The 17,297-nt window shown below is 43.7% G+C and overlaps 1 protein-coding gene across 3 annotated transcripts in view; it reads right to left on the reverse strand.

Annotated features, from left to right (window-relative positions):
• The window catches only part of USP34 (ubiquitin specific peptidase 34), a 272,897-nt gene that overhangs the window by 88,746 nt on the left and 166,854 nt on the right, over positions 1-17,297 (reverse strand). For all 3 annotated transcript variants that reach the window (XM_048842772.2, XM_048842773.2, XM_048842771.2), the window contains 3 exons: positions 10,633-10,688; positions 10,423-10,543; positions 2,192-2,375 (listed from right to left, as the gene is read on the reverse strand). In XM_048842772.2, coding sequence (XP_048698729.1) covers positions 2,192-2,375; positions 10,423-10,543; positions 10,633-10,688 — 361 coding nt within the window. The remainder of the gene's footprint in view (positions 1-2,191; positions 2,376-10,422; positions 10,544-10,632; positions 10,689-17,297) is intronic.

The raw sequence follows: 17,297 nt of genomic DNA on the forward strand, positions 1-17,297 counted from the left end.
AATGGTGGCACCTCAGAAGGGGTTAACCAAACATAGTTTGTACCAAGAGATAGTCCACTTTCATAAGACTGACAGCAATGCAGATGTGGGCTTGCCAAGTGGACCAGATCGATGTGGGGCACCCGAGCAGGAGGCAGACAATCTAGAGAAGACTATGTTAGAGGAAAGCAACAATGAATGCAGTGTCCACAATTAATGGAGGAAAAGCCAGGGACAATATGAGTGGTTAGGATAACTGGAACCTGAAGTGGGAGAAACATCAGCTGGAGCAAGAAAAAAGACTGCAGCTGGAGAGAAACTGGCAGAGAGAAGGTCCACCAGCATAAGGAAAAGCGGCATGCTAAGTGTAAGAGGAAAGTGTGAGAGAGTATGAAATGGACATCAAGGCCAGGATCGGGGTTGGAGAGGATTAACATTAGGCTTCTATTTTTTGAGAATCTTGGCCTAAGAATCTAGATAACCAGTGTCTGAACAGTTCAGTTAAATGGAGACAGAAACAACACATTCAATTCCATATCCAATGTAGATTACAAACTGTTCCTAAAATATAGAGATGGGGACATTTTTGGTTTCTTTCAGAAGGCCTTAAGAAAGAGGGCATATAATAGGAAGTCAACAATGGATAAGATGAGGTTTCTAACTTCCTTTCTGAACTGTAAGGTACTGACAATGTAAACCTGGATATCGTGAATTATGGAAAAATTAAGACTGCCAGAGAAACCTGAACTGACATTTCGAGGCTCATAGAAAGAAATTTTGGGGAGCTCAAAATAGTGATGAAAATTATTATGAATTTGCAAATTAAACAGGAAAATAGCTAAGGAAATAGATAAACAGGAACAGGGTTTCCATTATAGAGAAAGAGTCGGAGCTAACAGGCATGAAATAATTTTATCAACATTGTTATTTAGACTTGTGAGCATGATTGGATATTGACTCCCCAAAATGTTGCACAAGCTGGTAAGATAACTAATCCCTATGAAAACAGCCATGTGAAAACAGAGAAGAAAACCTAAGAGGGAACAGACAGGCAACAGGGGCACAAAGCCTGAACCAGGCAGAGGCAGACATTTTGATCAACCACAGGGAGCAGACTGGGAAGAGATGTTACATCTGCCAAAAGGATGACTACCCCATTAGCCACCAGAGGTCATCTGTACCTCTATAAGGGCAGCTTTCAAATATGAACAATAAAATAAACTGCATCAAGCATCCGCTTGATGAGGAAAGTCACAGGCCATAGCCAACAGAAAAGAATGACATATATGCTATTAAATTCACTCCATGAACAATCTGCATATTTATTGCTTGTCCCCTACCAGGACCAGATGCTCTAAATAACCAATGGAAATGGGGGGAGGGGAGATAACAGATTATATTAATGGGCAAAATATTTCAAAGATATCATTATTTTAAAAATTATGTACATGCTTTTAAAGCCCCAACTGGAGCAAACCAGTCAGCTGATTGGTGGGCAAAGCACATCTACACAAGCACTCCCTCCATTACTACCACAACTGGAGCTGCACAAGTAGCAGTGCAATCGGGGAAAATTTTAAGAAAAATGGTAGTGCTGATAAGGCCTTACTTTATAATAACTTTTCTAAGATGTGCCTACCTATCTTAACTCTTGCCAACTATAAGACTAGATATGTTATGCATAATTTTTTGTTTTAATCTGATTGTGTCTATATAATCTTAATACATCTTGTTTTTAACTAGATTGTGTGTGTCTTAGATTGTTTAGAGGTAAAGTCACTGCAATATGGTCTAGGAAGGAAGAAAGCCTTATGATCACTTGTGAGAGACAGTTGAGTACCTATCCTGGAGCACCTGCCTGAGGGAATCCCTTAATGTGTCAGTATCTAAAGTATATAGGGGACTGAAAGTTATACTCCCCTCCTCATGGGGCAATGCATCAGAGTTAAGTGAAGGTTCTCTGCTCCCAAAAGGATCCATCATGGATGCAAGTAATTCCCCACTGTGACACTGTGCCAGGCTGTCCCAGCATGAGAGTGGGCAGAAAGGCCAACAGAGTGGAGTGTGCACTAAAGGGACACTCTTCTTATCCTTAAGAGATTTTATACATCCAAAAAGTATTACAAAAGCCCAACCCCAAAATGTTAATACTGAAAAATATCTATCTTGCATAAAATACTTACAAAAACTAAACATGAATAAATATTCTTACACTGCATATGTTGTGCCATAACCCAGTTGTGGAGCAGCCTGTAGTTTTCTACAGACCCCTTTACCATTTCTACCAACAAGTCGTAAGCAGCAGCCCTTGAAGAATGTGACTTGCATTTTGGCTGTTGTCTATCTTTTAGACTTGGCAGCAAAAACAGAAGATTGAAGATGTCTCTTAGAAACTCCTGTAAAACAATTCAATCAGTAGGTATATCAGTTTGTACAAATATTAAAAACACTGTTAGATAATTTTATATAGTTTCAAACTTTCTAGGAGGCTTCCTCCATCAGATAAAAACAATTTTAATGTTCTGTAGATAAATTTTGGACTGCAAACTTTGACAGTGTCTCCTTTACACCATCCTCTGTATATTATATAACATAGCAAAAAGCAGTCTTCAAATAATTTGAAGAGAAGCATTGTAAATGTGTTACATTACCATGATGTAAAGATAAATATGTCCACCAAAAAAAGTTAAGACAAATTATCTGTAGCTCTAGCATAACACTGTTATTTGGCATAAAAAACCAGAAAAAAATTAATGAAGACTGCCAAACATCCATAATTGAGTTATATTCAGGTTTAAGTTAGACTTGAAGATTACTCATGTTATGTAACACTGCCAATTTAAAACATCGTTATTCCTACAAATCATATTAACATAATAGGTCATGTATATTATACCAAAAACAACTGTTATAACACTATGAAATTTATACACTTCACAGTTCTGTACAATTATTTTCTTTTTCTTTGTAAATAAATTAAATTATAAAGAAAGAAATACATACTGATGTTACACATGAAACACACATACTACACAAGCAATGATCAACAGAATTTCTGATATAAAAAGATTGGGTAAAATCCAAGTCAATGACTAAACTTCCATTGACTTTAGTGGGACAGAATTTCACCCAGGTTATTTTAATTTACACTGACAAAACTATCCAGGCACACCTTTAAAAAAAAAAAAGTGTCTTTGAAAAGGTCAGTTTCATCCATTACTATTTATCCATAAAAGTAATGTATTATCAGTCTGTGTTTTAATGTTCACATACTAAAATTGATTTTAAGTGTCCCACTGCTGTAGATTCAGGTTTTTGTTTTTAAATATGATTTTAATGACAAATGCTGTATTTTAAATAATGCTCCATGAACAAATTGAATCCATGTTAAATGAACTAAAAAGAGAGCAAACAATGGATGTTCCAAGTCATGTTGATATTAGGCAACAGATACACAGGTAGTAATTTGTTACCCATATTTGCCACACCAGATCAGTATGACAAGAAATTCGGAAGGGAGGGGGACGCGGGGGGGCAGAGAGTAAGTCTAAACTTATCCCTGTCCTGTTTTAGTCACATTAATTCAACAACAATAAAATAAAAAAAAAAAACAAAAGACACATATTACAAGCCCTAGGATTCACATCCCTCTAATAAGATGACCACATTTTTCAAAAAATTACACCACTTTTCTAAATATATAGTAGGGAGTCATAAGTAGGAGGGAAGGTTGTGTGCAGAAAATTTAAGTAGCAAGGGAGGAGTGGAGGCTTTTTTGCAAACAGCAAGAGACAGGTTGGGAGTACTTATTAATGGGAAGGGGGAGAGAGTAGAGGTAAAAGGGCTGACAGCTGGTATGAAACAGGCTGTGTGAGCTTTTCACAGGATAGTTTGAACAGTTGGCTAATGTGTTAAAAATACACTTTGTAAACCACAAATGCTTGCAGCCAGGAATAAATATTTAGGGAATGTCTGCACTAGCCTTTACAAATATGTTACCTGCCTGGCTTTAATTAGCTTCAGGTAAAAAAAAATAATCTAGTGTAGATATACACTTAGGAAGGAGAGGGGACAAGTAAACACTGTAGTGCATTGAACACACTGAGCACTAGTCTACACGACAAAGTTATGTCAACGTAAGTCACCTTGTGTCCACCTATTTGTGCATATGTCTACACTCAAATATGTCTCCCGCTGATGTAAGCGCCCAGTTACAGCAATGCAATATCATCATCTCCCCAAATGGCTTTGAGCCATGGTCAATCTACTGTAATCAATGCAACCCAAGCGTAGTCACTGCAACGTATGTCGACCCTAATAGTTCCCCAGCAGTTGTCCCACAATGCCCAATACTGACCGCTCTGGTCACAACAGTGAACTCCACCGCCCAGGCATCACAGAGACCTGAAGCCACCCTGTTGCTTTAAAACTCCTGTGTATTTTTGAAATGCCTTTTCCGGAATGCCCAGTTTAGCAAGCACACATAGCAGCTCTTCCTTGCTGTGTTGCAACTGCCCAACCAGACCTGTGGAGAGAAGAGGCTGGGCAGGCACAGCTACGGACCAGTCTTAGAAATGTGGAAATTTAAGAAAGACTGCACATGGGATGCAGGTGAAGGGGTATGACAGGGATCAGCAGAACTGCTGAATGAAAGTGAAGGCACTGCAACAGGTGTACTACATGGCCACAGAGGCCAACAGTTCACCTGGTGACAAGGCACAAACTGCCACTTGAACAGAGAGCTGCATGCCATCTTGTCAGAGATCCCACCAGCACCCTGCAGACGACCCTGGATACCTCAGTGGAGGGCGAGATGGAGACCCCTCCAGCTATACCATGAGCCCAGATCTTTGAGACTCCACCACAATCTAGCCAGCCAAGCACTGGCAAACCCAATCCAGGGAAAGGACTCTCGGTGTGTACATGCATTCTCCCTTAAAATTTTTAAATGTGAAGATGGCAGCCAGCTCAATACCAGGCTATCAGGACACAGGTACCTATTGTTAATTGTTTTAGTCATACAAAAAAGAGGTAGAGGTACAACAAACAGAGGAAGAGTTGTTATTGGGGTTTCATTTCCCTGTCGGGTTAAGGAGGGGACCAAGTGCAGTAGTTTGCTTATGTACATAGGCTATTCCTGGTATCTTCCTGAGAGATCTTGATGACACTTTCACAGGGGTAACTCTGCAATCCTTTCTCAATGGTTTCTAAGGATGGCTGACTTATTTCTTCCTCTCAGGTAGGACACTTTTCTATGCCACTTCATGATGACTTCAGCAGCACCACTGCATTAAAGGGACTAGCAGCATAAGGGCCTGGGCAGCTGAGGACGCCATCTGTTTCTGTGCCTTTGTGACCCTCAAGAGTGAAATATCAACTAAAATTACCGTCTGCAGAAAATAGTGCCAGTAACCAGTGCCATTACCCTGTACTTGTATCCATGGAAACAGGGGCCAAATTTCATTGTTTTACACACTGAACAGTTCCCTTATTTCCCTCACCCCTCACCCAGGCAAGCCATCTTCACCATGGCTGCGGCTAGAGAGCAGTGCTGTGCAGAAGTGCTCCAAAGCTTAAGTGTCAGTAAGCATATCTTAATTAAAACTTTTATGAGTAAAAGGGAAGGGAGCTCTGTGTAAGCTCAAAAGCTTGACTCTCCCACCAGCAGAAGTCTGTCCAATAAAAAATATTATCTCACCCACTTTGTCTCTCTAACACTTGGTGTATGTTTGGCTGAAATGGACACAAATGTTTTCCACCATTCTAATTTTAAAGCGCTGTTCTGTAAAGTTTTATAAGTTTGCACTGTATTGTTTTTTAATTGCACATTATTTTTGCACTATTTTTGGTACACAATCCATTTTTATTTTTTGGAAATAAATTAATCTTTATAACTTGGTCATATCAACCACAGAACGCCTAGCGCTACTCAAAACACAAAACCACAACAGAGCCAGGGAACACAGATTCAGGAACAAACAGCGTAATAATTATAAAAATACAGTAAGCACCATATAATTGATAGGTTCATTAAAAGACAGTTTGATATGCAGAAATGTAGATTCAGCACTACACAATTCCTAACGACACACCCCCGCTCCCCCGAAATGTCCAACACAGCACATTACTGTGGCTGACCATTAAAGTGCTCTTTCGAGGCCTCCCTCACCCACACAGCTCTGCGCTGAACTGTTCTAATGGCCCTTTGGTCTGGTTGTTCAAAGTCAGCAGACACCACTCCACCCCAGCAGCAACTTTTCCCCCTTTGCTTCACAGATATTATGCAGAACACAGCAGACAGCTATAACCATCAGGATATTCTTTTCACTGAGATCTATCTAGTGAGTAAACACTGACAGCATCCCTTCAATCTACTGAAAGCACAGTCAACTGTCATTCTGCACCTGTTGAGCCAACAGTTGACTCTTTCCTTGGGGCTGTCAAGGTTATCGTATACGGCTTCATGAGTCCCGGGGACCATGAAGTAGGCTGGGTCCTCTAGGACCACTACTGGCATTTCAATGTAGCCAATGGTAATCCCCGATTGGGGAAAAAAACTTACGCGCTTTCAGCTTCTTGAACAGTCCTGTATTTGTAAACATGTGAGCATTGTGCACCTTCTCTGACTAGCCCACACTGATATCAGTGAATCATCCCCAGTGAGCCATCTATGTTTCAGAACAGTAGGAAAAATAGCCCTTTCTGTTGATGTACTCTGTGGCAAGGTGGGCTAAAGTGAAAATAGGAATATGTGCCTTGTATCACCCCACTGCAGTTCAGGAATCCCACAGTTGCAAATCCATCCACAACAACCAGCACATTACCTAGAGCAGAGGTTCTCAACCTGTGGCCCAATCAATACACAGTTGCGGCCCATGTGACATTCTCAGGGCCATACAGGTAGTATATATATTGTGTGGATGCCGTTCACATAACACATAGAGAGCTGCATATGCAGCTCACAATAGTAAATAGGTTGAGAACCACTGGTGTAGATGCTTCCTACATCAATGGAAGGGGTTTTTCTGTCAATGCAGGTAATCCACATCTCCAAGAGGCAGTAGCTAGGTCGATGGAAGAATACTTCTGTCCACCTAGCCATGTCTACACCTGGGATTAAGTCGACCTAAATACAGTGCTCACGGCGGGAAATATTTTGCAGTCCTGAGTGATGTAGCTAGGTTGACCTAAGTTTTAGGTGTGGACCAGGACTAAATAAAAGGATCTTGCAAAAGAGACCTTCTCAAGGTTTGTGAGGGACTGAATACTCTTCTAACTTGGTGATAAAGCACAGGGCACCCACACAGATGTTACATGTCCACTACTACAATCTATAGACTGTAGTAACAGCAACTAATCCCCAGATATGGGAGGCTTTGGTCAGTGCCTTATTCTATTAAGTCCACTGAGTATGGCGCCTGCTACAGCACTAACAACATTACAAAGATTTCTCCCCAGAAATCTTCTAGTCAGAGAGCCACATCCTGATCTCTGAAAAGTACCCTGAGTGAGATCTTCTATAGGTCAATGTACTTAACCAATGAATATTTAGGGAGTGTCTGCACTGGCCTTTACAAATGTGTTATCTGCCTGGCAATTAATGATGTTCAGGACATTTTCATGCTTCAAAAATCCATTTTAGTAAAAATTCCAGAAGAATTGGAATACGTGGTTTCTTGGAGTTAAATCCTTTTATTTTGGCACCAATAGGAGAGTTTGTCCAAACTCTTGCACAAGCAAAAAGGGCAGAAGGTCTGCAGGAGGCTAAGAGAGGAATATATCACCTTGCCACTCAATAGCCAAGCCATCAGACTCAGGTAGTCTGAATAGGAAAGCCTACCTCTCTCTCACACTTGAGTACATGAAAGAAGACACTGGGAATTTTTTCTTTTGAGAGGGAAGGGGCCAAGGGTGGGAATTTGTGTAGATTTTTCAAGAATTCTCAACAGATGAGAATGACTCTGGCTGCTGAATCCTACATGCTGAAGACCACAGTTCTACCATTGCAGAGGAGTTTCTGCAGGAGTCTTGCTGCTGTGTAAAGATGGGGAGCTGTCAGCATCTGAGCCACTTCCCATGGAGTAATAAGGGTCTATAGACTAGGGTAGTAGTGGGATATCTACCCTTTGTGACTTGCAAATATTGGCCTTTTGCCCACACTATTTTATTGATTCTGCCATGCTGGAAGAGAGGAGGGGAGGAGAGGAGCTTGGCAGGTGCTCCCATTCAAAAAATGACAAAAAATGGACATGCCTTCACTAGAAAAAAAAAAAGGTACATTTTTTAAATGTTTGCTAATGTGTTCAAAATACACCTTTCTTCCTAGTGTAGATATGAGTAGTGTACTCTCCTAGAAGAAGGAAGTCAAAGGAGCAAAAGTACCATTTGCTACTGCCCCAGAACTTAATTTTTAAAAGTTTTGTAACAACAGATAAGGTGGCAGCACCAAACCATCACTTTGTTTGCATGAACAAAGAGAGAGAATCTGAAGTGAAGGTGGAAAAGGAGTGGCCATATTTCAGAATCCGCTGGACAAGACTGAGCTGCCGCCAATATTTTTCAAAGAGAGAGAGAGTCCAAATGTATCACTCTGGAGAAAAGTTTATGATCAAGCAAACCTGCTCCAATATGTTTCCTGGTACTTAAAAGGGAAACTGCCCATTTGCTTCACACCAATACAATGAAATAAACAGACACAGGCTATTTTATAATAGGCAAATCAAATAGTAAATTATAACATTTTAAATAGTTTTTTTTTAATTATATTGGTCAAGACTTATTCTCAAATAATATGTTGGGACCCTAGTCATTAAGCAAAAACAAAATTCTGCTTGAAAAATCATCTGTTGTGGCTGCTGCTCTGATCACATTCAGCTCTTCTTCAAACCCCTTTACTGGCTTCCCCTCAACATACATATATCTCAGGTCCTTTTCTTTAGCTTCAAGGCTCTGCACAATTTTACTCCTCTCTCGTTTTCTTTTAGTCCTCTCCTCACTCCTTTGCTTTACCCAAGCTGCATGACCTTGCCTTCTGTGTCCTCCTCCTTCCCCTCTTCTCTCCGTACTGTCTTCCAAACTGCACTCTATGCCTTGAATTCCCATCCTTCTGGTTTTCAACTTCTCTTCCTTCAGATCTCTCCTTAAAACACACTTTTCCCAAGAGGCCTATAAACTCTTGTCTTTTCAAAGTATTGTTAGCAAAATGAAACACAAAAAACCCAAAAGCCACATAAATTCATTGTAACAAAATTTGTTCTAATGAGAAGTACTAAATTCAACTCCTTAGTAACTTGTTTTTTTTACCTGTCCTATCCCCCCATCCTTCAACTATCTGCTGTCTACTTAGACCGTACAATCCTCATGGGACAGATTAATACTCATTTAGAACAAAAGTATCACACATACGAGATTACACTAATACGTAGAAATACTGTTATTACTGAAAACTAATATTACATTAGGTAATGCCAAAGTTAGAAAGAGATTATTATACTTTCAGATAATAAAATTACCAGGAGGCATTTTACGTTTCTAAATTAGAAAAAGGGACTTTGAGCTAGCCAAACAGGATTAAATGAAGTCACATATACGGGTCTAATTACTGATTGAAACCTCATCATGGACTTGATCCAAAGCCTAGTGAACTCAATGGAAAGACTCTCATTGATTTCAATGAGCTTTAGATTTGCAGATCTCATGTTTCATATATGCCTCTGTAAATCACTCCCATAGTCAGACCAAAAGTTTGAACAGAGCACTGAAGAGTAGAGCAAAAGTTGTGTGCAAGAGCTTTGCTTTTTTATTTTAGGAATGGAATTCTCAGCCCCAACAAGCCAAGGTGCTATGCAAGCTGGTCATGGACACAGGGAAGGATCACAAACACAAGTCCACTACTTCCTCCATAATCACATCTCATCAGGGGATCTACACAACACGTAGGGATGGAAAGAATAGTATAGCATTAGGTGTCTGTCCATATGTGCAGCTGACTTTCAGCTTTAAGCTACTTTAGGATCTTCTACAGGTGCATGAGATGCCCCAGGATGTGGTCCAGGAAAAACAGGTATCAGTGATTCGTACGAACTTGGAAAAAGCTGAGCAGCCCTGAAAATGCTGATGATTAGATAGCTAGATAGACAGATAAATAAAGGATCTCCAAGAGACAAGAATTTTGTCCTGAAGTTAAAAATGGCTAGAAAGAAAAGTGTGTGTGTGTGTGTGTGTGTGTGTGTGTGTGTGTGTAAAATACACATTGCATTGCTGTTTTTTAAAATAAAATATCAAATTAGGAAATATGTTTCCTTCAATCATCATATGACAAGGGAACAGTATTTATGCAACCCCCTACACTGAAGAGAGTAAAACAAAACTTAAAATGAAGCAGTTTACAGTCACAGGAGGTAACGTCAGTTATTTGGTATTTTCCAAGTCCTTTATTCTTACCTGTCCTTCCCGGGAAAATTTAAAAGGTGGTTTGTGTTTAATAACACTCGTTGCAAGCCGCAGGAGTCCTGTAAGACCATCATCTTCTATGTTACCATCTTGATGATCAAGGATTTCTCTGCTACAGAAAAAAAAATTAAGGTCAATATGTTCCATTAAGAATACATAAAATACAAACTTTAAAATAAAATTTACATCCCCAAATCTTACCTTCGAATGCAGTCAGCGAGGTGTCTTGCTAGGGCATCTAAATCAAGCAGCGTTGTCTGAATTAAAAATAAAGGAAAATGGAATACAAATAAAAAATAATCATACATTTTATACGCTCTTGTTTGATTCACAAACCAAACTAAATAACCTTAGTTTGCCGCTATGTATACATTTGAATTGGACTGGATTTTCACATGAGAAGGAGAGGTTACTCACTTTGTTCAGTAACTTGATTTACTTGAGATGTGTGTTGCTGTGGGTGCTCCACTTTAGGTGAGCATGCACCCTGCGCTTTTGATTGGAGATTTTTGGTAGTAAAGCCTGTCCAACCCATGAATGTGCCCTACACATCCTTGTGCCCCATACGAAGGCTACATAGGGCTGTGCAGGTGAACTGCTCTCAGTTCCTTCTCTTCCACAAAGTCCCACAGAGGAAACTCTAAAGTAGAGGGGAAGGAGGGCGGGTAGTGGAGCAACCACAGGGACACACATTTTGAAGAACTCCAGTTACTGCACAAGATAAGTAACCTCTCCTTTCCCTGTGGATGCTCCTCTTCAGGTGACTCCATAGCAGTAACCCCCCCCCTAAGGAGGTGGCAGGTTCAGAACAGTGTCCAGCACTGAAGAAAGAACTGCGATGCCTACTGCAGCATCCAATCTAGAAGCGTGAACTGACACGTAGTGGCTGGAAAAAATATACACCGAAATCCACGTTGCAACTTTGGAGATTTCAGCAACTGCAACATCCTTGAGTAGGGCTACAGACAGACTGTGATCTAGTAGAATGCACAGTTACTAGTAGGGGGAGGCTGAGTATCAGCGAAACCACAGGAGGCAATAACACACCCAGAGATCCATTTAGAAAGTCTGTGTGAAGATATTGGCTCCCCCAGACCCATCCACAATAGAAACAAAGAGTCTAGGGGACTTCCTGAATAGCCTACTTCTCTTCAAGTAAAAAAGCTAATGCTCTCTTAACATCTAGTGTACAGAAGGTAGCTTCCTGTGTTGTCTGATGGGGTTTAGGGAAAAACTGAAAGGCGAACAGTCTGGCTAATGTGAAATTCAGAAGAAACCTTAGGTCAAAATTTTGGATGTGGTTTTAATGATACCTTCCCCTTAGAGAACACAGTAAATGGAGGGCCTGCCATTAGGGCCCCAATCTTCCCAACCCTTCAAGCAGAAGTGATAGCCACCAAAAAGGCAGCCTTCATAGATAAATGTAACAGAAAGCAGATAACTAGGGGCTCAAAAGGCTGTTTCATGAGACAGTTAAGAACTAAAGTTGGATCTCTAATCTGCAGGAAAAGATTCACAAGACCTTTCAGGGATCCCATTGTGGTCAGATGGGCAAAAAGCTGAGAAATTGTTATTGCCACTAAGTGAACCTTGATAGAACTCATGGAAAGACCCGATGTCTTCAATTCCAACAGGTAATTAAAGACTGTGGAAAGAAACGACTTGACAGATGAAAGATGGCGGTTACATAAAAGACTGCATCCTCTCCATTTTTGGAGATTACATGCATCCCGTAGATTCCTTCCTGCTATTTAAAACCACATTTTGTACTGCTAGTGAACATGACTCCTCCTGTCCTGAGGACGATGGAGGGACCAGGTTTGGAATTGCAGAACAATCAGGTCAGGGTGAAGCATCTGAAATAGATCCTGAGATAACAGTTGAGAATTGATTGGGAGCCACCATAGAAGGCAAGAGGTGAGTGTGATGAGGTAAGGAAACCAAACTTGTCTTGGCTAAGTTGGTGCAAAGTTACACTGGCTTGGTCCAGCTTGATCTTGTTGAGATCCTTTAATGGAGTGGTCGATATGCATAAAAAAAAGATCCCTTGTCCATGTAATAAGAAAGGCATCTCCTAGAGATTGGGAATTGAGTCCTCCTCTGAAAGTTCTCCTCTGCAGAATTTGCTGCACTTCACGTTGGCTCCAGTGGCAAAAAGATGACCCTCTGGAAATCCCCATGCTAGGAATATTTTGTTGAGGACTCGAAAGTCCAACTCCCATTTATAATTTAGGGAAAAAATGTCTGCTGAGGTCATCCGCCAAGATGTTTTGTATATCGGAAGGTAAGAAGCTGAAATGACTATCAGGATGGCTATGCATCAATTCCAAAGCTTTATCACTTTGGTGCAGAACAAGGGTGAACATGCTCCTGCTTAACCCTGATGACTGATAAAACACATACAAGCTCCATTGCCTATCATGATCTTGAGTGACTTGCTTTTGATTAGGGAAAGAGTGTAGCACCAAGCTTTTCTGACCACTCTTAACTCCAGCAGACTGATGTGCAAGCGTTGATCTTGTTGTGACCATTTGCCTTGGGCTCTGTGAGGACCCACATGTGCTCTCCATCCCAAGAGGGATGTAAATTGTTATCCTGACCATAGGGGGACTCTGGATGAATGAGATTCCTGCACAAACCTTTAGGAAGGATTCTTCCACCAGGTGAGTGGCTCAAGGACCCAGCTGAGTACAGGAACCTCCTTGTTCAGACTGATTTGTTGGGTATGCAAACTGTCCTGGGGCACACCTGGAGACATCAAAGATGTAACCTGGAGTTTTGTATTACAAAAAACACAAACTGCCATAAGCACCAGCAGTTGCAGACATGTCCTGACTGGAACTTGTGGACTGAGCTGCGTTCTTTGGATAAGGTTTTTCAGAGCGGAGGTTTGTCAGGAGGGAGATAAGCCCTGTCCATCACTGAATCCAAAAACGCTCCTGTAAAAAGGATTGGGGTCAAGGTTTATTTCTCACTTATTTGTAGGCCTAAAGTATGGAACAGTGAAGTTGTTGTTGAACTGCTGACTGCACCTCCTAATATCAGCAGCATTTCAGGAGCCGCTCATCAAGGTAGGGAAACACTGTTTTCCAAGCTGTTGGTGGTGAGCAGCTATGACCCCCATGATTCTTGAGAAAAACCCGTGGGGCAGAAGGAAGGCTGCAGGATACGAGCCGATACTTGTAGTAGTGATTGTGACTGAATGTGAAATGGATGAATTGCTATGTGGAAGTAGGCATGTTTGAGGTCGAGAGTTGAAAACCAGTCCCTGGACTCTAGGGAGGGAATTATAGCTGCCAGGGACATTGACTGCATTGCACCTTTAAGCAGGGAGGGGAGGGAGGAGCAGTTGTCCAGCTTGCCGGGGGGGGTGAGGGGGGGAAAGGAATAGCACTTTATGCCAGGAGTGGGGGAGCGAGGCTCAGAAGCTGCTGCAAAAGGGGGAGTGGGTGAGTGTGGCAATGCTGACTCATCTTCAGGGACCGGAAGGGCTGGGAAGTTCAAAACAGGAGAGAAGCCCCTTTTCGCTGGACCAGGCAGAGCTGCACCCACCCTCCTTCCCCTTGAGGTGGCAAAAATACCAGGTTTAGCCGGGACCTGCTGTGGGCTTCATGCTAGCAGCTCCTTTATAGGGGGGCTGGGAAGGAATTTTTTCCTCACCACCAGATTTGGCTTAGGTGGAATGGGAGGGGGTTTTCACCTTCCTCACAACAGTTTCAGGGAGGGTTCTGTTATGGTGAGTAGGGAGGGGAGTTAGGCTAAGATGTCGCAACTCATTATGTAAGTCTGGGGCAGATGTCCAGTGCAGGTGCTCCATAGGGAAAATATACAGGGACTGGATAAATGACTTGGTAAAGGACTTAAAAAGGAGATGCTGGTTAAAGGAGTGAAAGGTGGGGAGAGAGGGTTTGGGGCTTCTATGACTGTTATGGCAGAAAGCCAACCCCCTTTTCTTATAGTCCACCTTAACCCTTTTTCAGGGGTGGGGGTGAGTGGTAAGGTCCCAGCAACGGGTTGGCTGGGGGACCTGGATGGAAAAAGAGGGAGGCTGGCAGAAGCCCCCATGGATAGATATTGAATGAAAATGGAGATATCTGCCCTGTACACTTTTATCTGTCAGGTAGTCCCAGACATCTAATAATAAAGTTGCAGCCTGATTAAAACCGTATCAAGTGTCTCCTGCCCTTCTTTTGGTATAGCTGGACAATGTCCTGATTTTCAGATGTCTGACATACTTGTTCAATTGTCTGAAATCCAGTAAAGGCCTCCAACACCCATTTTTCTTCGGTATCAGAAAATATCTTGGATGATTTGCCTCTGTGTTGAGCTGGAACTGGTCCTATGGTCCCTAGACTTAGGAGCACTGTGATCTCTGTCTCAGTAATTGATTGTGAGAGGGGTCCCTGAGGAGGGACGGGGAAGGGAGGTCGGAGGGCAGGTAAACTAGATAGTCTAACCCAATGTAATGGCCTCCAATACGCATTTGTCTAATGTCATAGCCTCGCATGCTTGCTCCCATACAGCCAAGAAACTCTACTGGGTGACACGCTTCATTAGGTCCTTGAATTGCCAAAAGTCATCAGCTAAAGATGGCAGTGGTGCGGGGCCAGCTCTAGGCACCAACAAAACAAGCAGGTGCTTGGGGCGGCACATTTCTAGGGGTGGCATTCCAGCACCGGCCATGCAGCCCCTAGAAATGTGCCCCCGCCACCCCCGCTCGGCCTCCTCCCCTGAGCGCGCCGCCACCGCTCCGCTTCTCCCCCGTCCCTCCCAGGCTTGCCACACGGCAAGCCTGGGAGGGAGGAGAAGCCGAACAGTGGCGCATTCCGGGGAGGTGGCGGTGATGGAGCGGAGGTGAGCTGGGACAGGGAGTGGTTCCTCTACCCCCCTGCACCGTTAGTTCTTGCGCTCCCCCCCCCCCGCTCACCTCTGCTCCGCCTGCTCCCCTGAACGCGCTGCCTCTCCCTCACCTGAGAGGGAGGGGGGAGAATCGGAGTGGCGGCATGTTCAGGGGAGCAGGCGGAGCGGAGGTGAGCTAGGGCCGGTGGTTGCGGGGGCGGGGGGGGGAGCTGCAGGAAGCAAGGGGGGGAGAAATGTGGCATGCCTGGGGGAGGAGGCGGGGCTGGGGATTTGGGGAAGGGCTTGGGAAGGGGCAGAGTTGGGGTGTAGCCGGGGGGCATGAAAAAAAAGTGGGGACGGCCAAAATTTTTTTTGCTTGGGGTGGCAAAAATCCTAGAGCCGGCCCTGCAGTGGTGGCATTGCTATCTTATAAGATAATGAGGAATCAATATTTGTAAGTGGGGTCAGTTACTTTTCTGTCCTTGCCTTTTGCTCCTCAAAGGAGTCCTCTGCTGATCCAGAGTGGAAGGAGAGATGGACAGTACCAGAGAATGAGGTCTTCTATGTTCCTAATGAGACTGAATCAGGGCCCCTCTAAATTGCTGGAAGTACATTGCCCAGAAGTCCCAATAAGGCCAATAAGGAGGATCATAAGTAAGGCTACAATTTAGTCACTGAGGTCACGGAATCCATGACTTCCAGTGACCTCCGTGATTTCAGCAGTCAGGAGCTGCAGGGTCTCCTGCCACCAGCAGGGGCCAGGAGCTGCAAGGTACCCCTGCTGCCGCTAGTGGCCCCCACATCTCCTGGCCACTGCGGGCAGTGGGGTACCCCACAGCTCCCACCTCCCACAGGTGGCGGAGAACCTCTGAGCTTGTGTGCGGCGGTGAGGGAACCCCTGAGAGCCTGGCCGCCAGGGGCGGCAGGGGAGAGGAATCCATGAAATCCCAGGTGGCGGTGGCAGGGGAACCTCTAAGCTCCCGGTTGTAGTGGACCCCTGGAGCTGCGGGCGGCAGGAGTACCCCACAGCTCACACCCCCTGCAGGTAGTGGGAGAACCCCTGAGTGTCCCGCCACCACAGGCCCCCTGAGCTGCGGGTAGTGGGGGTACCCCGCAGCTCCTGGCTGACACAGGAGTACTCTACAGCTCCCAGCCCCCACGGACAGCTGCAGGCGGCTCCTCAACCCTGCACAGCTGCCTCACTTTGGGCATATGGGGACACACAGAGCCTCATTTTGTCCCATTTTGTTCTTTTTTGCCTGTGACCTTTCCGTGACTTTTACTAAAAATATCCATGACAAAATCTTAACCTTAATCATAAGGCATAGGGCAATGTATAGATCACTGGTCGTCCCAAGTGTTAACAGGCAGAGGCCTTTTTGCATCTGCAGAGGGGAATAATGTCTCCTGGAGTATACTGAACAGACCTGAAGAGGAAGTCTTGCTCCACTGTAGGTGTATCTGCGCCCCTGTGCCTCTAATCAGAGATTTTAGGTAGCAGTGTCGTTCAGCCCACATATGCGCTCTCCCTCCCTCGATGGTGTGCCTTGAGATTACCTAGCACTAAATGGGGGTGAATCACCCCCATTTCCTTCTCTACTGCAGAGTCCCACCTTGAGAACTCTAAAGTAGAGAGGAGGAGGATGGGCTGTGGAGTACCCATAGGAACACATATCTCGAAGAACCATCCTTACTGTACAAGGTGAGTAACTTCCTCCTCTTCAAGCAGTGTCTCTATGAGCGTTCCACTATAGGAAACTTCACAGCAGCATCCCCCATTGGGGGCTGGAACTTCATAGTGGAGTCTGTTATTGCAGAGAGCTCAGTGAAGCTGAAGATGACATTGGAGGCTGAGGCTCCAGTGATCACATAATGTTCCATGAAAGTATGGGCAGAGAAGCCCAAGTCGCTGCTCTGCAAATTTTCAAGATAGGGACATCTTTAAGGAATGTGACCAAGGTAGAGATCGACCATGCGGAGCGCGTATGGATTCTGGATGGAAGGGACAGGTTGCACCCTTGGTAAGA

The sequence above is a fragment of the Caretta caretta genome, chromosome 3 (genome assembly GCF_965140235.1).
Source record: "Caretta caretta isolate rCarCar2 chromosome 3, rCarCar1.hap1, whole genome shotgun sequence".
Lineage (NCBI taxonomy): Eukaryota > Metazoa > Chordata > Testudines > Cheloniidae > Caretta > Caretta caretta.